Source organism: Juglans regia, chromosome 9 (genome assembly GCF_001411555.2).
Source record: "Juglans regia cultivar Chandler chromosome 9, Walnut 2.0, whole genome shotgun sequence".
NCBI classification, from domain to species: Eukaryota; Viridiplantae; Streptophyta; class Magnoliopsida; order Fagales; family Juglandaceae; genus Juglans; species Juglans regia.
In genome coordinates, this window is record NC_049909.1 from 16,519,703 (window position 1) to 16,542,622 (window position 22,920).

Genomic DNA, 22,920 nt, shown 5'->3' on the forward strand with positions numbered 1-22,920 from the left:
TTCCATATTTAAACTAGTAAAGCTGGCAAATTCCTTCCAAAACGTCCTTATAGTCTTCCAAATACCAACTCAAAGCTACCCGTTCACTTCATTACTACACCCACACCAGTAAGTACCATATTTAGCACCCACCACCACCAGCCACAAACTCTCACTCATTTGCATGCTGCCATAACCAATTCCCCAGTGAGGCATGCTTGAATAAAATAACTTTCAAACCCACAAATCTCTTATAGATAAAAGGCAGACAGACCCCAATCCACCCCAGGACTGCTATATTGTCTTTGAAAACAAAGATAAATTTTGGAATTCCAATACTTCACAGTCCCTTAACTAGGCACCAGTTGAAAAGGGGCTAAAAAGAACCAATCATGAGAATTGTCCACTATTATCAAACATACTCACCTTCACAAATACATACTCAAGAACCAAAATCAGTAGATAGCGAGTTTCCAAATTTCAGAATGGAGAAAAAGAAAACAAAAGGTTTTTGGAAAAGAAAATACAGGAAAAGAACGAACTGGTGAAGACCTATGTCAAAGGTTTTTGGAAAAGAAAACACAGGAAAAGAACGAACTGGTGAAGACCTACGTCAAAACAAAAAAGAAAGAAAGATAAGTTTTTTTAAGAATTTAACTTTTAAGTTCATAAACTCAAAAATTTTCAGAGACAATTGATCTTGCTAAAAAATACGAGAGAGAGAGAGAGAGAGAGAGAGAGAACCTCAACAAATGAACTGCCCCCAGGATTTCTCATGTCACAGACCCAGAAATATATATGGCTACTAGGAAGACTGTCATCACTTATTCTCAAATTTCCAAGGGCCGCTTTAATACTAAAAGATGATGGGAACACCTAGAACAAGAAACACATTTTATAAGCATGAGAAAATATTCACAAATAAGAAAAGATAAACAAACTTTGAAGCCTTGAGGATGGGAGGATCAGCCAAACCTTAATATCTGTCAGCAAATTATCTTGTGACAGACTGGACAGCTTAGTTTCATCTTCATTCATCAACACAATTTGAGCATGTGCCATGTGTAATTTTAAATTGAACATGATTCTGGATTTCCCTTTTCCTAGCAAACCTTTAATTACTGGGTCCCCAACTGTAGTTGAATATTTATCATCAATTACATCTTTGGAGACTTCCTGTTTCCCAGTGGCTGCAGAAGAACTGTCACTGAAAGATTCACAACTTTCATCCTTGATGTTAATAGCATTAGAAAACTCCATGATGGCAACAACTGTTGGCCGACGACAGAAAAAAGACAGGGTAGCCAGGGTCACCGTGACCTGAAAATTCATTTTTATAAGCTACTCACACAACCAAATAATGGACTATAGGCAGAAATTTACACACTCAAAAACCAACCTGATTATCTATATTATTATATCCAGGAGAGTTCCGGTCATAAATAATTATTTGGGCTTTCACAAAACTATCCAAAGTATCAGATAATTCGATATCCTGCCTCTTAGTTCCAATAGCATCAGTGGGCAGTAGACCAGAGATACGGTTAAAACTAGGGGGGGGCTTCAATGATAAAATCTCAGATCGGGGTAAATTTGAGGAACCCAAATACTCAGATTCATTTTTTGGTGACCATGGTGGATTGTCAACGGAATCAATTAAATTCTCCTCTGCCTCATAGAACTTATCGTCTCCACTTGGAGTTACACAATTGTTGGCGCTTTGATCTCCAACATCATAGAAGGATGAATTTGCATCTGTACTCCCGATAAATGACCTTGCCAGAAAACAAGGACGAGACACTTTGTTGCGGCAAATTAAATCTTCAACCTCCAAAGATTTAAGCACAGTGCCAATGAACATATCATTCTCTATGATTGACAGCTCAACCTGTTTGTACCAATGAAGAACCTCAAAAGAGTGAAAACAAGAAGTACGCTAAATCCAAAAAAATAAGAGTGTGCACTAAATATATACAGTTATATATCTACATTACCTGACCACCAATTGCTCGAAACTCAAATAGATTACTCTCTTCAGCAAGGAGGACATCCATGTAGCTGTGGTCGTGCTAAAGAAAAAGCAGTATATCTCTCAGGGTTATGAGAACTTCCATCACGAGGCAACTTCACATAGTATAAATAGCCTAGGCTTACCTGATAACTATAACTGAAGGAAACCTTTAGTTCATCAAGAACACCAGCAACAAATAGCCTCTCTGTATTCAATACATCAATTGCATCACGGTTTTCACCAAGTTCAGCTTCAGAATCCTCTGGCTCTGATGAAGTTTCTGATAAACTAGTAATAGGAGCAGCACCCTGCAGAGAAATGTGAGAAAATCCATATTAATTTCTTTGCAGCTAAAGGCATTGTCTGATCAAAGGCAGGAGCTGGTTTTGAGCAGAAAGCTTTATCTTGCACCAGTACTTCTCGTTCTACAGCGCTGAGTTTAAAGTACATCACCCAGCATTAGCCGTGAGACCGATATACAACAGAATCAATATTATCTAGAGATTATGGAATAGAAAAAGGAGTGCAATTTTAAAACTTAATACTTCATTTTTGGTTTTTTCTTTCGACCTTCACTTCTGAAGTTGCAAGAAAGATAGCTAAATGGTATTCTAAAACTTTGCAAAGGGGATGCCTCTATTAAAGCACTAATGTCCCAAAAGCTTCGACTAGTGGGAATAGGTGAATTTAGTCCTTTATTATTTTATCACTCCCCCTGTGTGTGAGTCTAAGTGAGCAGAACATGTGAAACATTTAATTGAGACACTATGAAGTCAGAATTTGAACTAACAACTACTGCTCCAATAACATGTTAAGTCACTAATTGTCTCAAAAGCTTGAATTGGAGTGAATAACTGAATTGTATCATTTAAGTTAATTTAACAGCCCCTTCCTATATTCTTACCCCAATTTCCCTCCAATTCTTCAGCCATATAGGAAAATTAAACCTTGAGCTATTTTATGAATCAAAGAACAAGATCACCTGTAATGACGCTATCCAATATTATTAGGGATAAATTATTGATAATTTCATTGGGTCTAAATTAGGTTAATGGGCCAATTATAGAAGCCCAATTGAGTGTTTGAGTATTTTTTTGAATAGACTACAGGCCTAAGATTTTTATTCTGACGGATATCGAATTTTATTGGGCTTGCCATGTTAGTTAATATCATTAAATATTTTTTACTGGGTCAAATCTTTTTATGGGACGTGATAATTAGCTTAAAATCTTTTAATAAGCCAAGTGGGAATTGGCCGAAAAATTTATAAGAGGGGTTGTATTATTTTTAGATGTTGAGTCGAGGCCTATAATTCACTGAAAAAGCCCAAATCTCGTACGCCCAAAACCCGAGGCACACACCCGTTTGCTTTAATCCGTGAAAACCAACTTGATTAGTTTCTCCATCCAGCACGATTCCACTCATATGCACATCCACGTCTCTTCCATTTGTTTCTCTAGGGTTTTTATCAGTTTTTTTTCTTCTATATATATGCTCGTTACACATTATCACACACACCCTCACATAAATCACCTTCAACCTTTAGACTAGAGTTGTCGCCGCTCGTCCTCCTCATCACAAAAGGTCAAACCGAGACCTCCACTCCACACCACAACACCATGTACCCTGTCCAGCCCCTATTGTCACCCCACTGCCACGAGTGAGCCCTCCACTTAAAACCGATGCCACCGCCCAAGCCATGCCAACATAACCACTTGCACGACGGAAAACCTGTGTGATAGCACTGCCCAGCCCCACGTAAAGCAAAAACATTGGCTTCCTTCCATAAACCACTACCACCCACTCGCATGGCAACGCCACCACAATCACGTATGGTTGACCAATACTCCTCAGCCATTCAACACAAAAATGCAGCCTCACCAACGCCAAAGTACCTCTGTTTTTGCTCCATCAAAACAGAGCAATTTCGGAGCCCACCGTAGAGCCAAGTTTCCACCTTGTCAGCCGTCGCTCCCCGCCAGAAACATCCACACCTCACGGCCACAGCTCGGTTACACTACGCCCCAGACCACCATACGTAAGTCCATCTCCCTCATGCCATGATTCTCACACTATGTTCTCCCTCTATCACTCATGGCATGCAGTTTCTCTCTCGCTCTCTCTCTTCCCGTCTCTCTCTCTCACTCATCACTTTCTCTCTCACCCCCACAGCCTACCACCGTTGAAATTCACCCCAAGTCGCCACTCGTTGCCTAGCTCACGGTAAGCCCTCTGGCTCTCGCATAAGTCCATTGCCAAATGCGTGAAACATGAATTTTAGGTAGATTAGTTAAATTACAAAAATGCCCCTGCCTTTTTAGGATTACCAGTTGAAAATAATTTAGTGTTTAGAAGATTTTTGGTTTAGGAAATATAGGTGATTTTAAATAAAATCACATGTTTAATTAGAAATTTATACAAATTACGTGTTTATTTTTATAGGCGACCGATTACGTGCCGAAAATAGTGGATTAACGCTGCAAAGTAAGTAACATGATCATACCCTTACATGTATATACGGTAAATGGCATGTCTTTTATAAAAATATTATGCATGTATGCCCTCCATTGGAAGCCACTTTTTACGTACCCAAGACATGATAAAATTATGAAAATTTATGATTTTATATGAAGAATTATGCATTAAGTTGTTTATGAAAATTTATGATTTTATGAAAGGAGTTATGCATCAAAAGATTTATAAAAAGTCATGATTTTATGTAAGATGCATTAAAATATTTATGAAAAATCATGATTTTATGTGAGGAAACATGTATCACGGAAATTATGAAGGAATGTGATTTCATTTGAAATCTATGATATGATATGACAAGATATGACAAGTATGCATGCGATTTCTCTTGAAATCTATTATATGACAACTATGCAAGTATGATTATGATAAAATATGAATGATAAGATATGTAACGGACTATATTATGATATGAAGATGGTACCTATGTTATGGGCATATTGCATTGCCAAGTCATACATGCAGGTAGTGCACCCAGTATATTTTCCTTATGTATGGATTCCACAACCCACGATTACGGACGGAATCGGAATCTTCTTAGATTCGCTAACCCTAACGGTCATCAGTGGATATCAGCCTATGATAAGTGAAAGATAAGTCATGTTCATGTTATTTACGTACGTATTTATGAGTGCGCACGTTTTTCAAAAAATCTTATGTTTAATATGTTTACTATATGATGTGTTATTTATTGAGTATTCGACTCATTTTTGTATATTTGTATGTTTTTAAACCATCACAGGTGATAACATTTATGAAAATGAGACTACAGGACAAGACTTGACCCAGGAAGGCGAGGCATAAGCTTAGACAAATTATGCTACGATTTGTTTTATGATTTAAGATTTAAATAAATTATTTTTGACAAGCACATGAGATTTTAGTATTTTTTTAAATAAGTGCTTCTGCAGACTCTATTATGGATTATAATTATTTAATAAAGTTTGTTTTATTTATGAAATCTTTCACATCTGGTGCATCATTAAAAGAAAAGTTTTTAGTTAAGTTTAATAGCACACTGGCTCCCTGAAAATTCTAAAAATGTCTTTATTTGAGAGCGGGGTGTTACATCACCCATCACAAAAATGAGTCAAAGAGCCAAGAAATAAATAGTTACTAATACTAGTCAGTAGTTATCGTTACAGACAACACCATTGGTAACAGTTCAAATATTAGATTAGTAGTACCGATAAATAATTATAGTTACCATAACAATGTTGTTAATCTATAGGCATACTGTTGCAATAGAATTTGTATTGAATCTGAAAAAATTTACTGAGAGAGGTATGCTACACAAAGATAGGATAAACAAAGAGCTCGGAAAGTTGAAGTTCAAATTTCAATCAATCGTGATGCTCTCTCAAGATCAAAATTATATTTATACCACATAAACAGAAGATCCCATGGCATATAGTGATATGAAAAATAAAGCCTTCACATGCTAGTTAGTAGTTGTATAAAATGATTAAAAGCACAATACTAGACAAATACAAAAGCAAAAAAACCATCTCCATCAACCTAACAAAATAGTATGATCTCTACTACAAACCTTTAAATTTTATTTATGAACGACTCAATGGGTATTCATTGGTGTCTTTCAGAAATGTTGGAAATTTGAACAATCTCAATGCCAAAATTATCTGTTTTACCTAAAAGAAGCAGAGGCCTCAGATATTGAGGGTTTTCGTCCTATCTACTAAGTCAAAGTTGTATACAAAAAAACGATTATAAATTTCTAGCTAATAGAATGAAAAGGGTGTTGTAAAATGTCATTTCTAGAACTCAAATTGCTTTCATTTGGGGGAGACAAATTCTAGACATGGTCCTCATCGCCAACAAGTGCAACAATAGTAGACAACAATCAAAGATTCGAGAAGTACTTTATAAGTGGAGAAGGCGGATGACAAGTTAATTTGTTGGTTGTATTTGCTAAAGAGATGTCGCTTTGGCGAGAAATTGTGCTTTCTTTAGTGTTTTTCCATCCATTTTTTTTCTTTTTATCCCACCATCTGAAACCAAAGATGCGGTGCTTTTCCATCCTGATCAATGGTTCTCCATATAGTTTCTTTTACAACTCTACAGGCCAAAAAAGGGGGGCCCACTATCTCTCTAATTGTTTGTAGTTGCCATGGATGCATTAAGTAGAATGTTGGCCATGGCTGTGGAGAGAGGACTCTTACCAGGTTTTGGGAAGCTACAAAACTTATGAAGAGCTGGTTGTGTTGCATGTCCTTTTCACCAATGATGTTGCCTATTATTATGCTTTGAAACAACATCGGGATTCAAGATTAACTTTGCCAAAAAACTAGTTTATGTGGTGGTCGTTGAAGATATCGATGGATTGGCTAGTATGAGATGTAGGATGATAACTTTACCCATGAGGTACATGGGACTATCTTTGGTGACGCCAGTCAAGGCAAAAATCATAGGGGATGACATCGTTGACAACGTTTGGGAGGGTGGAATCGAATCTATCAATCAAAAGGAGGCAAGCTATCTCTGATCAAAAATACTTTTATCTAACTTGCCGTCTTATAATCTATCATTTGTAGCAATTTCGCCCAGATGTCTTCTTTAGTTAGTGGAAGAATATGCATGAATTGGAAAGAGCACGGGCATTGGCGTTCAATATTTCGGCATTGCTTGGGTGATGCCTCAATGGGTCATGGAGTTACTACCCATTGGGAGAAGCCATTATGTTGCCACTGTAGCTTGGAAGCTTGGAGGTTCATTCCATCATGTCGAACAAGGTGTTTATGTTAACATATACAATTTAGGAATGTTTGGCTGTAACATGTATATTTATCTCTCTGTTAATATTAGTTGTACACAATATATTTACCATGTATAGATGCTGAATATTAGGAATACTTACTTTCCGATGTATATCCCTAGTATTCTGACATGATATCAAGAGCAAGGTTCGCAACTCTTGCCTATTTCGAAAAACAAAATCTCATCTTTGGGGATTTTAGCACCATCTATTGCTGGTTTCTGGTGAGTTTGTGGATTTCGGTGCTCTTTGTTACGTGTTTCTAGTTCCCAGAAAGCTGTCGGCAATCTCTATTGCAATTCCCGGTTGGGTTTTGCATTTCGGTCATGTTTGTGCAATTTTCTTGCCTCCAGTCTGCATTTCGGCGCCGTTTGTGCGAGTTCCTTGGGTCTCTTCTGGATTTCGGCACAATTTCTCTTGGTTTCAGGTTTGACTTCCTCTTTTGGCACTCTTTATTTTGGTTCATCTTTCGGCGCAGTTTTTCTTCTCTGGTCAGTTCGGTGTGCAGCTTCCTTGGTTTGTTGGTCTGCGTTCTTTCTGTAATCCCTTTTTGACATATGTTTATTTCTGGTCTGGGTTCTTCTTGTTCGACACTTTTGTTTTTTTCTCTTGCGCATGTTGCAGCCATCTTCTGGTGGGCTATTTTATTCTTGGTTCCATCATGTCATCAGATAAATTAGACTTGTTCCTTATTCGTTTTACTGGCAAAAATTATTCCGCTTGGGAGTTTCAATTTCAATTATTTGTCAAAGGGTAAGATTTGTGGGGTCATATTGACAAGAGTGATCCCGCACCTAGAGATGTAGGGGCTCTGTCTAAGTGGAAAATCAAGGATGCTCGAGTTATAACCTGGATTCTTAGCTCGGTTGAGCCTCACCTTGTTCTCAATCTGAGGCCTTATAAAATAACCGCTAATATGTGGAATTACCTTAACAAGGTTTACAATCAAGACAACACGGCTCGACGCTTTCAATTTGAGTATGAGATGGCTAATTTCCCACAGGGAAGTCTCTCCATTGAGGAATATTTTTCTGATTTTTAAAATCTTTGGGCTGACCATTCAGACATTGTTTATGCTAATGTTCCCGCTACAGCTCTCTCTGTTGTTCAAGCAGTGCATGAAACAAGCAAGAGAGATCAATTCTTAATGAAGCTCCGTTCCGACTTTGAAATTGCAAGTTCTAATCTGATGAGTCGTCATCCTATACCATCTCTAGATGCTTGTTTGAGTGAACTTCTTCATGAGGAGCAGCGTATAGTAACTCAAGCTGCCATGGAACATTGGGCTACTGTCAGTGCCCCTGTTACTATGGCTTATGCAGCACAAGGGAGGAATAAGGGTCAAGACATGTGTGCTGTCTAGTGCTATAGTTGTAAAGCTTTTGGTCATATTTCTCGGCATTGCCCACAGAAGTTCTATAATTATTGTAAGAAACCGGGTCATATCATCTCTGCTTGTCCCATTCGCCCGGAACGGAAGCAGGGTACTGCTTATCATGCCTCCACTGGTGCCTTAGCTTTGCTGCATTGCCTGCTACCTCGCAAGTTGTTTCTTGTCCTGCTCCTACAACCTTGGCAAACCCGAACACACTTACTCCTGAAATGGTACAACAAATGATCATTTCTGTTTTTTCTGCTTTTGGGCTCTCAGGTAATCATAAAATTCTTTCCAAGCCATGGTATTTTGACTCCGGGGCCTCTAACCATATGACCAATATTGTTGTTCCTCTTTCCAATGTCAGAAATTATGATGGAAATCTGAAAATTAACACCGTTGATGGCAATTCTCTACCTATCAGCGTTGTTGGTGACATTTTCTCTTCCATAACTGATGTTTTTATCTCCTAACCTCTCCACAAATCTTATTTATATTGGTCAATTGGTTGATAATAATTGTAATGTCCATTTCTCTCGTTCTGGTTGTGTTGTGCAGGATCAAGTGTCAGGGAAGATGATCACAAAGGGGCCTAAAGTGGGACTACTCTTTTCTCTCCATGTTTCTCCTACCATAATTATCCCTAGTTTTCCTTTACTTTTCTTTGCATGTAATGTTGTTAGTCCTGGAAATAAGATGTGGCATAGACGTCTAGACCACCCAAACTCATATGTATTTCGTATTTTGTTTAATTCGGGTTTATTGGGAAATAAAGCATGTTCTTCTCTTTATCTTTCTTTTAATTGTACCAAATGCAAACTTGGCAAAAGTAAAGTTCTCCATTTTCCTCATCATGCATCTCATGCCTCACAATGTTTCGATATTATTCATAGTTATGTTTGGGGGATTGCACCTATTGTTTCTCATGCGCATTAGAAGTATTTTGTTACTTTCATTGATGACTTTAGTTGCTTTACTTAGGTTTATCTCCTACGGGCAGTTTTTTTAGTATTTAAGTGTTTTCTTACACTTCTTGAAACTCAATTTTCTGCCAGCATCAAGGTCTTGCACTCTAATTCTGGCAGAGAATACATATCTAATGAGTTTCAGGACTTTTTTCAAAGCAAAAGGATCATCTCTTAGCGTTCTTGTCCTTCGATACCGCAACAAAATGGTGTTGCTAAGAGGAAAAATCGTCACCCTCTTGATGTGGTAAGAACCCTTTTACTTGAATCATCTGTTCCTCCTCCTTTTTGGTGTAAAGCACTTTCTACTTCGGTTCATTTGATCAATCGCTTACCCTCTCCTACGTTAAACCATATTTCTCCTTTCTTTAAGGCCTTGTTTGCTTACAAGGATGAAACACAAAACTCTGAAAACTTTTCTAAATTTTGTACGGATAGACTATCTCTTAAAACAAACACTCATTTTTTATCTCATCTCTTATTAATTTATTTACTGTTTATGAACTGTACTATACTAAAAAAAAGCTAACCTGAAGTTACTGTTTTGTACAAAAAAGCTGATCTGCTATCTAACTTGGTTTACTGTTTTATACGGTTAGTTTATGCGAACACGTCCAGGAAAATGCTAGAAATCATTTGGTGTTACTGTTCATGCACCATTAAAAGTGGGTCCCACCAGTATTAAAAAAGATGCAGGGAAAAAAAAAAACAAAACGCAACACAGCTCACAGGAAAATGCCGAAATGTAACTCTGAAAACATTTGTATTGGTTGTGGATCCTACAACCATAAATACATCACAAAAAAGTCAAACTAATCCCATCTCATCTCTATAAACAAACACATATCTCATCTTATCTCATTTTATCTCATCTATACTCAACATATCCCAATACCATTTACACATATCTCAAAAAATTTCATCTCATCTCATCTCTGAAAACAAACGAGACCTAAGTTGTTTGGCCACTTTCCTTCATATTCTGATTTTCGTGCATTTGGTTGTATTTGTTTTGTGCATCTCCCTACTCAAGAATGACAAAAACTTACTCCTCAATCTGTTAAGTGTGCTTTTCTTGGTTATGCTATCCCTCAAAAAGGTTATGTTTGTTATGATTCCCATGCTCGTCATATAAGAGTTTCTAAGAATGTGGTTTTCTTTGAAAATAATATTTCTTTCCATCTCATGTTGAGCTACCATCTCCATCTTCATCTCTTTTGCCTAACTTTTCAGATTCTCCAACAATTGTGGAAAGGTTCAAACTTGATTTTGTGTATGAAGAAAATAGTCAACATGAGTCTGGTTCCACTTCCTCTGTGTCCCCTCCAAATTTTGACCCGGCACCTGATCCTGCTCCTGGTGGATCATCGGTCTACTCGTCCTTCTCAACCCCCTGATTGGTATGGTTTTTCCTCCTCTGTCTCTCTTGTAGCTACTTTATCTTCTATTTTCATTCCCACTTACTACAAACAGGCCATGGAACATGAGTGTTAGCAAAATGCAATACAATCAGAACTTCAAACACTTGAGGAGAATCACACTTGGGATATTGTTCATTGTCCTCCTACAGTCAAAACTATTGAGAGTAAATGGGTTTTCTCTGTAAAACTTTGTTCTGATGGCGCTTTGGACCTATACAAAGCTCACCTTGTAGCTCTGGGTAACAATTAGGAATATGGAGTTGACTATGAGGAGACATTTGCTCATGTTGCCAAAATGACCACAGTTCTAACCATCTTAGCTAATTCCACTTCACAATCGTGGCAACTGTATCAGATGGATGTGAAAAATGCATTTCGTCATGGTGATCTCCAAGAAGAGATCTACATGAAGTTTCCCTTTGGTATGACTACTCTTCTCCTCATGATGTCTGTAAGCTAAGGCGTTCTCTATATGGGCTCAAGCAGGCTCCCCGAACTTGGTTTGAGAAGTTTCGTAATACACTTCTTACCTTCATCTTTCAACAAAGTCAGTATAATTCTTCTCTCTTCTTCCACAAGTTTGCGGCGGGTATAGTCCTTCTCTTGGTTTATGTGGATGATATCATCATTACTGGCATTGACTATGGTTTGATTACTAAGCTTCAGAAGTTGTTGCATGCAACTTTCCATATGAAAGATCTTGGCCAGCTCACATACCTCTTGGGACTGGAAGTTCATCATCGGGCCAATAGTATTTTCTTAAACCAACATAAGTATATTCAAGATCTTATCACGTTGGCTGGTTTGGAGGACACTTCTTCTGTTGATACTCCTATAGAGGTAAATGTCAAATACAGGAAAAATGAAGGGGGTCTTCTGGATGATCCTACTCTCTATTGGCGCCTGGTTGGGAGTCTAATCTAATTGACCACTACTTGACCGGATATCTCCTATGTCGTTCATCAGGTCAACCAGTTTATGTCTTCTCCTCGGCACCTTCATCTTGCTGCATTTCGCCGCATTATCCATTATCTTCCAGGGTCGCCTACTCATGCGTTATTCTTTCCTACAAGCTCATCTCTTCAACTTGTTGCCTACAGTGATGTTGATTGGGCTGGGTGTCCGAATACGCGTAGATCTACTACGGGTTGGTGCATGTTTTTAGGTGATGCCTTAATTTCTTAGAAATGTAAGAAACAAGATCGTGTTTCTAAATCATCTACTGAGGCTGAGTATCGTGCCATGTCTACTGCTTGTTTTGAAATTGTATGGTTATGCGGTCTTCTAGAGGAGCTTGGGTTTCCTCAGACTAATTCTACCCCTCTTTATGCTGATAACATTAGTGCTACTCAGATTGCAAACAATCCCATCTTCCATGAACGCACCAAACACATTGAGGTTAATTGTCATTCTATCTGAGATACTTTGGAGAGTCGGGTGATATCTCTTCCTTACATTGCTTCTGATCTCCAAGTGTTCGATGTCTTCACCAAAACAATGGCTCGACAGCAGCATCAATTCCTTGTTGGCAAATTGTTGCTGGTTGACTTACCAACATCAATTTGAGGGGGGATCTTAACATATACAATTTAGGAATGTTTGGTTGTTACACGTATATTTCTCTCTCTATTAATTTTTTTTTTTAATAAGTAAAAATATTATATATATCAAAAAGGAGTAACCAAGTACAATGAATGTATAAAAAAAACATCTTGCCCATATTAGAAGCCCCTAATGACCCAAAAAACCCGTGAAAAACAATCCAAAATACACCAAGCCCAACCCCAACCCCTTGTTTCCTATAGAAGTAAAACTCTACCCGAAAACCCAACCCTAACCCCTTATTTCCCTTAGAACTAAAACTTCACAATGCCCTCCCTTTGGACTTCCCTCTAGTTGAGCTACCACCCTTAGCGTCGTAGTTGATTGCCCAATGAAGACATTCTAACTCCCTGCTTTTCTTGAAACTTGATTTGGTTTCAAGTGTGTGGCTTATCTTAATCGCAGTGATTAGTTCTTTAAATTGGTATTCACATCCTCATGTGAAATCCCCACGAACTGCTGAATCTCGATAACTTTAGGCAGAATCCAATCCGCTATTAGAGGAAGAGAGACCAGGGGAGCAACATTATCCACAGACACAGTATCCAACTGCACTTCCGACTCTAAACATTCCACTACACAAGGCACCAATGAGCTTGCTATACAAGGCATCAACGCCAAGCTCATTGGTTCTCCAGACTCGGTTAATATTCGTTGTACACAATATATTAAATATTTACCATGTCCACTCAGTAACAAGAGTTCTTAGGTGAGGCTCTACGTACGAAGCCTAACCCGTGTGTGAACAGAGATTCAAGAGAAACCCTAACCTTCCTATCCCACTGTCAACCCCCCCCCCCATCGATCGGAGAGGGACACCGCAGTCACAAACGAGGCCGACGGGCCCCGACATCCTCTTTTCTTTTCTTTTCTTTTTTTTTTTTTTTTTTTTGCCGGTGTCGGTCTCTGTGCACTTTGAATCTGTCGCAGAACTGATTGACAGACCCAGGCGTCTCCGTTGTGGGGCCTCCGACATCGGTCCTTCTCCAGCAACTGGTATTTTTCTGCTGCTCTTCCTTTTCCTCCTTCGGCAATCTGCGATCTAAGCTTTTCCATTAGCCACCACTACAGATTGTTTTGACGGAATCCGGCGACCACATTGTGGGCATCTGACGTCATCCTCTGGTGATTGGAAGTTCTCCGTTATCTCAAGGATTTTTTTGCAAGAAAATCCGTGAACTCGGGGCCTCCAACAGATTTGTGTTTTACCTTGGAATGAAGTGGAAGTAGTAGGGAGCACTAGGAACAGATTTGCAGTGGGATTTGACAATGATGACGAAACACGATGTGGTTTCGTCCTAGTTGGAAGGTGAGAGATGGTTGATAGTGGAATCAAGAACTTTCATTTTTACAAAAAAGGGAGGAAATATCTTTCGCATTTCTGAACGTAGCAAAAGGATAGCTAAGTTCATATATCTAGGAAGGACGACAGCTTCATGGGTGGCTAAGGGGATTGAGAATTGTTTAGACCTTAACTGCCGAAAAGGTTTTTTCAGAGAGCGAAGGATGGGTAATAGAGTTTTTAGCATTCAACATCATGTTAATGCAAGGGGTAGTTTTCTGCAGCTCTCAGAATTCCGTAATGGAAGGAGGAAAGGTTTGTTGATGATTCCAGAGGGCGCAAATGGCATTGGATGGAAAGGCTTTCTGCAGTCCATTCTAAGTGTCACCGAATCCAAAGCCACTTCTCGAAGTGGAGAGTTTGTTGATGGGAAAACAGTGGGAAGGCCTTCCTCAATCAAAGGTGCTTCGTAGGCAGCGGTGTTGAGGTCACTGACGGGTAGTCAGGCCGAGACCAGCTCAGCTATAGAAAGAAAGGGCAAAGCACTTGTAGGAGACAAAAGACCTCAAGTGACTTTGGGAGAGTTGGAAGAGGTCTTGTGGGATGTCAAATCTCAATTGAAGGGAGTTATAGATTATGTAAGAGATCTAATGATTAAGATGGATAAGGGGTTGGACCTAGTCGTGGGTACAAGTGTACCAGCAAGTGTGCCGGAAAGTGTGCAGGCAAAGGGTGTGTTAATGATAGAGTTGTTGGACGCTGGCATCTTTGTTCATGCCAGTGTCACACTATGCCTTATGAGGGAGCTGTAGGGTCTCATGCACCAGTTACAGATGTAGTTGGTCCTATCCAGGGTTCATTTGTAGTTAAAAACGGGGGTACCTCCAAGGTCTCAAGTATTTTGAAAGAAACAGTCAAGCCTCTTTTAGAAGATGCAAACGGGGTAACAAATGGTAGTGCTTCCCCTCTTGAGGAAGCAATAGGGTCAAACAAAGTGGCACGGAAAGGATTGTCGAGGGGTGGAGCATATACACAAAATGTTGATGGAGGGGAAAACAACCATATACCTGTCAAGCAACCATTTGGCGAAAAGGAAATTATCGATTTGTCATTGGTGCCTCGCGTGGGGGAAATTTAGAATTGTCATTGGTGCCTCGTGTGGGGGAAGGTTTAGAGTCGGGAGTGCAATCGGGTATTATGGCTAGGGATAATGTCATTCCCCTGGTTTCTCTTCCTCCGATTAATGATATAGCGGGTTCAACAACAGATTGGATTCTGAATAAAGATAATGGATTTCTACAAACCCTGGGACTTTCATATGGAGAACAGGGAGAATATGAAGACTAATTTAAAGCACTACTCACTGCAATCGAGGCGAGCCACACGCTTGAAACCAAATCTAAGTTTAAGAAAAGTAAGGAGTTAAAGAATCTTTCTTAGGCAATCAACTATGATACAAAGGGAGCTAGCTCAAGTCGAGGGAAGGCTAAAGGGAGGGCTTTGGGAAGACGCTCTCGTAGTGGGATGTTTGGGTAGAGGATTTTTTCATGGAATCTAGGGGATGGGGTCAGGGAGGTGTATCGATAGTTTTCCAAATCGGACTTTGTATATTTTGGGTAGGTTTTCATGGGCTTTTGGGTCATTAGGGGCTTTCTTGTATAGGCTAGGTATTTTTCTTGTATACGTCCAGTGTACTTGGTTACTCCTATTGACATATATATATATAATATTATTACTTACCAAAAATAATTAAATATTTACCATGTATAGATGTTGAATATTAGGAATACTTACTTTCCGATGTATAGATAATATATACTTTCCTTGTAAAGATTGGCGAATGGCCTTGATAATGAGAAATGACTGAACCGAGATGGTCAGTTTTTCCAAAAGCTCTCTTCGTATTTCTGGTTTGCCTAGTATTCTGACAATTTATAGATGGAACAAAATATAAAATAATTGAAGGATGTGAGAAGATTGTGGAGGAGCTTAATTCAATGGTGCTAAAAATGTTGTGTATGGATGTCGGCTCAGAGTAGCTGTGGCTGGTTTTTGTTTTCCTCCTTTCTAATCGGATGCTTTTAATCGTATACACCTTGGGTACTTGGGTTGCTACTTTTTGCTCTTAATGAAATTTGAAGTACTGATCAAAAATATATTCTTTTCATAAGGAGACAAGTAAAGAACTTCCACCAGCAAGAATTGTTACAGAGATACTTTTACAGAGATGCTTTCTATATCTAAATAGCATAGCAGATAAATAGATAACGTGTACAGTAAATAGACTCTTCGTGTACAGTAAATAGACTTAACGTGTAAATATCAGCTAGCGTGTATAGTAAGACCAGCCGCAATTAAGCGCTGGAATCAGTGCTTAGTTGTAACCCTTTCCTATATAAAAGAAGGAAAACAATGGAAAGAGGTATTCAAACCAAACTTGACATGGTATCAGAGCCACTACTCTGATATTCATTTCTGTGATCTTAATCCTTGAGTGTTGGCGTGTTGCGACGGGAGGAATTTTTTTTTTTCTCTCGCTGTTTCCGCAAGTTTCTCTTGTGGTGTTTTCACTTGTGGGCTCGAGTATTTGGTGGCTGTCGGAGTTATTTTGGGTGTTGCGAACACTGTTTTGCCTTGTGGGCTCCTTCTTTTGGTGCCTTCTCGTGGTGGTTGGGCAGCTGTGGGGCAGTCAGCCATTTCTGTGGCAGACGGCAGTTTCTGTGGAGGTCGACTCCTTCTGTGGGTGGCTGTGTGGTGGTTGGCTACGTCTGGGGTGGTTTGTTGGTGCTTGTCGGCAGTTTCTAGGTAGTTTCTGGTGGCTGAAGACGTGCGGGTGTCACCTTTGGTGAGTATCGGCAATTTCTGTGGAGGTTTTTTTTTGTGGCGGTCCAAAAGTTTCTGGGTGGCTGTGTTGCAGTCGAGTCTCTCTACTGGTTTCCGTAATTTTCTGGGCAGCTTTCGAAGTATTTCTCCTTTGTCCGTAAGTGCCTTTTATTCTTGTGACTTTGGGCCCTTTATTTTTAGTCTGGGCCTTTTATTTTGGGCGTGGACTTATTTAGGACCTTGGGCCCCCCCTTGTTACCGTGACTTTGGATTTGGCTTATTTTGATCCTAATTTGAGTTAGGCATGCCGCTTATTGGATTGACTACATGAGCATATTTCTCTAAGTGTTTTTCATCATGTCTATTGAAAATACTATTGTTCGTTTTACTGGAAAGAATTTTCCTACATGGGAATTTTAATTTAAAATGTTTTTGAAAGAAAAAGAATTATCAAATCATATTGATAGTTCTGTTCGAGTTCCCACTGATGAAAAGGAATTTGCCCAATGGGAGGTCAAGGATGCTAAGGTGATCTCTTGGCTATTGGGAACGATTGAGCCTCATCTTGTCACCACTCTTCAGTGTTTCACTACGGTTCAAGCTATGTGGACCTATCTGCATCGTATTTATCACCAAGACCACAGCACTGGAAATTCCAATTGGAATTGGAAATTAGCAATTACACTCAAGGTAATTTGACCATTGAACAATTTTATTCTGCTTTTATTAACATTTGGAGTGAGTATTCTGCTATTGTTCATGCTAAGGTTCCCACGGCGGCCCTCGCGGCTCTTGAAGCGATTCATGCTGAGAGTCAACGCGATCAATTTTTGATAAAGCTTCGACCAGAATTTGAGCCTGTTTGAGCCAGTTTATTGAACCGTAATCCGGTTCCTTCCTTGGATATTTGCTTGGGAGATTTATTGCGTGAAGAACAATGATTATCTACTCAGATGTGTATGACTTCTGAGAATGTCTTTTCTGAGGCTGTGAATGTCGCCTATGCAGCACAAGGGAGAGAGAGAAACAAGTTGCAGTGTTTTAGTTGCATGGAGTTCGGTCACATTGCTCACAACTGTTCGAAGAAAGTTTGTAACTACTGCAAGAAAGCGGGACATCTCATCAAAGACTGTCGCGTGCAGCCTCAGAATCGCCAATCCCAAGCTTTTCAAGCTGCTGTACAGTCTCCTTCTTCATCTTCTGCACCGCCTACTATAAGCCCTGATTCATCTGTTCTCACACCAGCAATGGTCCAACAGATGATTGTGTCTGCTTTTATGGCTTTAGGCCTGCAAGGTACGGGTACTAACTCAACTTTTTGGATTGTTGATTCGGGTGCTTCTAATCATATGACTGGTAATACGACGGGTCTCCATGGTGTTCGTAAGTATAGAGGCGCGCAAAATATTCAAATTGTTGATGGCAGTACTCTTCCTATTACTGTTGTTGGTATTTTGGGTTCTTCATTTCGCGATGTTTTTGTCTCTCCTGAATTGTCTACCAATTTGATTTCTGTTGGACAATTGGTAGATAATAATTTTGATATTCACTTTTCTCGTGGTGGTTATCTTGTGCAGGATCAGGTGTTGGAGACGGTGATCGCGAAGGGGCCTAAAATAGGACGTTTATTTCCATTACAGTTTTCTATTCCTAATGTTGTTTCTCTTGCTTATACGGCTACTGCCAATACTAGTGAAGTCTGGCATAAGAAATTAGGTCATCCTAATTCTGTTGTCTTGACTCATCTTATGAAACATGGTTTTTTGGGCAATAAAGATTACTTTTCTTCTTCTCTTGTATATTTTGATTGTGCTTGTTGTCATCTTAGTAAAAGTAAAACTTTACATTTTCCTGTGCATGGTAGTCGTGCTTCTAACTGTTTCGAGATCATGCATACTGACTTTTGGGGTGTGAGTCCTATTATTTCTCATAGTCAGTATCGTTATTTTGTGATGTTTATCGACGATTATAGTCGATTCACCTGGATATATTTTCTCCGTTCTAAAGCTGACGTATTTTCTGACTTTCAAAAATTTGTTGCGCTTGTTGAGACACAATTCATTACTTGTATTAAAACTTTACGCTCCGACTCAGAGGGAGAGTACATATCTTATTCTTTTCAAACTTTTCTTCAACAAAAGGGGATCATTTCCTAGCGTTCTTGTCCTTATACTCCTCAACAAAATGGAGAATCTGAGCGTAAAAATTGTCATCTCTTAGATGTCGTTCGTACTTTGTTGATTGATTCTTCTGTACCTTCTAAGTTCTGGGTAGAAGCTTTATCTACTACTGTCTATTTGATAAATCGTTTGTCTACTACTACTCTATATTATGATTCTCCATATTTTCGATTATTTGGCATATCTCCTGAGTATCAATCATTTCATACCTTTGGGTGTGTTTGTTTTGTTCATCTGCCACCTGTCACGTGTGCCTTTATGGTATATAGTCCTACTCAGAAAGAATTTGTTCGTTATAATGCTCATGCAAATAAATCCCGAATCTCACGGAATGTGATATTCTTCGAAAATCAATATTTCTTTCAGTTTCAGGTTATTTCTGATCCTCCTATTACTCTTCTTCCCGCTTTTGATGATGTGTCTTCTTCTATTAAGCGATTTCAACCAGGTATGGTGAATCATCGACGTCTTCCCCCTTCTTCAACGCCCCTTCCAGACACTGATCCGTCATCTGGTTCTGCAGTTCCTATACCTCGACAGTCCACCCGGGTTACACATACACGAGATAGGTATGGTTTTCCTCACATCTCGCTTACTGCCACTCTCGACACTATTTCTGTTCCACACTCTTATACCCAGGCATCCACCCAAGCATGTTTGCTATGCAAGAGGAAATCCAAGCTCTTCAAGACAATCATACTTAGGATCTTATAATTTGTCCCTTTGATGTCAAACTTATTGGTTTTAAATGGGTATACTCAATCAAGTTTCTAGCTGATGGCTCACTGGACAGATATACGGCCCGTCTTGTGGTTCTTGGGAACCGACAGGAGTATGGTATTGATTATGAAGAAACATTTGCACATGTTGCCAAAATGACTACTATGCGGACTATCTTGGCACTTGCCGCGTTGCAAGGGTGGTCTCTCCTGCAGATGGATGTGAAAAATGCTTTTCTACACTGGGATTTGAAGGAAGAAATCTATATGTCCCCACCTCCCGGCATGTTTGCTACACCTTCCTCAGAGGTTTGTCGGCTACGCTGATCACATTATGGACTGAAACAAGCTTCGCGTACATGATTTGAAAAATTTCGCTCTAACCTGCTTGTTTTTCATTTTACTCGGAGTCAGTTTGATTCCTCTCTTTTTCTTTGCAAGACTTCTACAGGAATCGTATTGCTTCTCGTATATGTCGATGACATTGTGATCACTGGCTCCGATACTGAGTTAATTAAGCAATTACAACAGCATCTCAAGGCCTCTTTTCACATGAAAGATCTTGGCCCCCTGCAGTATTTTCTTGGCCTTGAGGTACAGCTTACTCCAACTGGTACATTGTTACATCAGCACAAATACACGCAGGACGTTATTTCATTGGTGGTCTCCAATCGGGTAACTCTGTTTTTACTCCTTTGGAGGTAAATCTTAAGCTTCGTCAGGAAGAAGGGGAGCTTCTATCAGATCCATCATTGTATCGGCAACTTGTTGGGAGTTTGAACTACTTGACGATTACTCGTCCTAACATTTCTTTTGCTGTACAACAAGTTAGTCAATTTATGCAGGCTCCCCAACATCTTCATTTAGCCGTTGTCTGTCGCATTATCCGATATTTGAAGGGCACCTCTACACGCAGGTTGTTCTTTCCTAAAGAATCTTCCTTACAGTTGGTGGGATATAGTGATGCTGATTGGGCCGGATGTGCAGATACTCGTCACTCTGTTACTGGCTGGTGCATGTTCATAGGCAATGCACTCATTTCTTGGAAGAGTAAGAAGCAAGACGGAGTTTCCAAGTCCTCTACTGAGTCTGAGTATCGTGCTATGTCTTCCACATGCTCTGAGATCACATGGCTTCGTGGTTTATTGGATGAACTTGGTTTTCCTCAACTACATCCCACTCCTCTTCATGCTGATAATACCAGTGCTATTCAGATCGCCGCTAATCCTATCTACCATGAGCGTATGAAACATATCGAGGTCGATTGCCATTCTATACGTGAATCCTTTGACAAATATGTGATTACACTCCCTCACATTTCCACTGAACGTCAAACTGCAGACATATTTACTAAAGCTCTTTCTCGGCACCAGCATCAGTTCTTGGTTGACAAATTGATGTTTCTTGATCCACCAGCATCAATTTGAGGGGGGATGTTACAGAGATACTTTTACAGAGATGCTTTCTATATCTAGATAGCATAGTAGATAAATAGATAACGTGTACAGTAAATAGACTATTCATGTACAGTAAATAGACTTAATGTGTAAATATCAACTAGCGTGTATAGTAAGACCAACAGCAATTAAGCACTGGAATCAGTGCTCGGTTGTAACCCTTTTCTATATAAATGAAGGAAAACAATGGAAAGAGGTATTCATACCAAACTTGACAAGAATTACACAAAGCAAAGCAACCAAATTGTAAAACAAATTTCTATCAACTAAAGACTCAAATCATTTAAATGCAACTAAGGAAAGTCCTGCCACCCTAAGGTACAACTCAAGCCTAAACAAAAAGAAGCATACCCACTCATAACATGAAACTTTCTACGATAATTATGATAATGACATTCAAAATAGAAAATCAAATTAGGTAAATTGAACTAAATAATTGATCTACCGATGCACGATAAATAGCCCCCTGCAAACGGCTGTGCCAAGCATTTCTTGAATCATCTGAATCGCATCTTAATATTAATGCATTTGCATCCTCCACAACCTATATAAAAATGAAAGTTGATATGAACTGATATTCAACCCTTGAGATTCTATCATAATCAAACGTATGGTGTAGCTAAATTATCTCTGTAGTAACTTATAAAGACATAATTACAACCTTGATAATTGGTTGTGCAGCATTACAAAGAGCCAAAACATGTTCTTCACCACCAACAAAATCAGGTGGAACTTGATATATCTGCTTTCCTCGTAAACTACATTAAGAATATCAATACAATATATTTATTAAAACCAATGTAGATGGGAAGGAAGGAGATGCAGAAAATTTTTAATACAATTTGACTACGAATGACTAATTGAAATACAAAACAATGAGTTTTGTAAGACTATAACCTTCCCAAAGAAGCAACTTAGGATTCCTATGTGTACCCATAATGTTAACAGGTAAAAAAGTGGGCAAACAAAGAGAATTACAACAAAAAGCACAGTAAGACAGCTTCTAGGAAAGAAAGAGGATTACTGAAACAAAAATGCCAATGCCTGTGCAACTTTACAATCTGTGTGTAACAACCGTATCATAATATTCCAATTTTTATCTTTTAAGAATTTTACTTATAAAAAAAAAAATTATCTTTAAATGTCACGCACTTAGAACAGCGATGCACATCAATTTCGTGGTGAGCAACTTAGCTCAACAAACTGATATATCTGAAACTGCTCCATCGATTTTTATCAACACATTTCATCTTTTCACGAGCTCTCCTTGCTTCATGTTTCCAAGCTTAAATAAATAATTATTGTAATATAATATAATAATCTGTCAAAGATAACAAGCTTTTTACTTGGAGATCTGGCCAAACTATTAAGCACATACAACCAATTGCTCTTCTGGCCTCACCGGCTCTTGTTTCTCCAAGTCACAACAAGGTTGTTAAATTAAATTTCTAGTAGCCTACAATAAAGTTCTGTAAAGAGTCACGAGCTTTTTAATTGGACAAAGTTTCTTTCACTCCAATATTTCCATTGTTTGAAGGAACATTTCCATCTTTTCTAAACCATATTTCAGAAATCTCAATTAATGTTAAGATCTAGTCATGCCAATTATCCATGCAATTCAGAAAAATTGGCTTCTGACCTGATACGCTGCTTGTAAGATTTAGAGAAAGGGCTCTCAAGTACATAGAGGAAAGGCCCAACCAAGCAGATGTATCGCCGCTGCCATACAGCTTCCCTGTTTCCAACACCCTAAAACGTGAAAACAGAAGAGAAACAATGTCAGAAGATACCATCGTATATA

The 22,920-nt window shown here is 39.0% G+C and overlaps 1 protein-coding gene across 1 annotated transcript in view; it reads right to left on the minus strand.

Moving 5' to 3' along the window:
• Window positions 1–22,920, minus strand: part of LOC109002567 — a 113,484-nt gene that overhangs the window by 61,620 nt on the left and 28,944 nt on the right. The window contains exons 19-26 of the mRNA XM_018980364.2: window positions 22,759–22,868; window positions 21,781–21,877; window positions 21,565–21,663; window positions 2,134–2,298; window positions 1,974–2,048; window positions 1,379–1,867; window positions 955–1,299; window positions 724–855 (exon numbers count right to left, since the gene is read on the minus strand). Coding sequence (XP_018835909.2) covers window positions 724–855; window positions 955–1,299; window positions 1,379–1,867; window positions 1,974–2,048; window positions 2,134–2,298; window positions 21,565–21,663; window positions 21,781–21,877; window positions 22,759–22,868 — 1,512 coding nt within the window. The remainder of the gene's footprint in view (window positions 1–723; window positions 856–954; window positions 1,300–1,378; window positions 1,868–1,973; window positions 2,049–2,133; window positions 2,299–21,564; window positions 21,664–21,780; window positions 21,878–22,758; window positions 22,869–22,920) is intronic.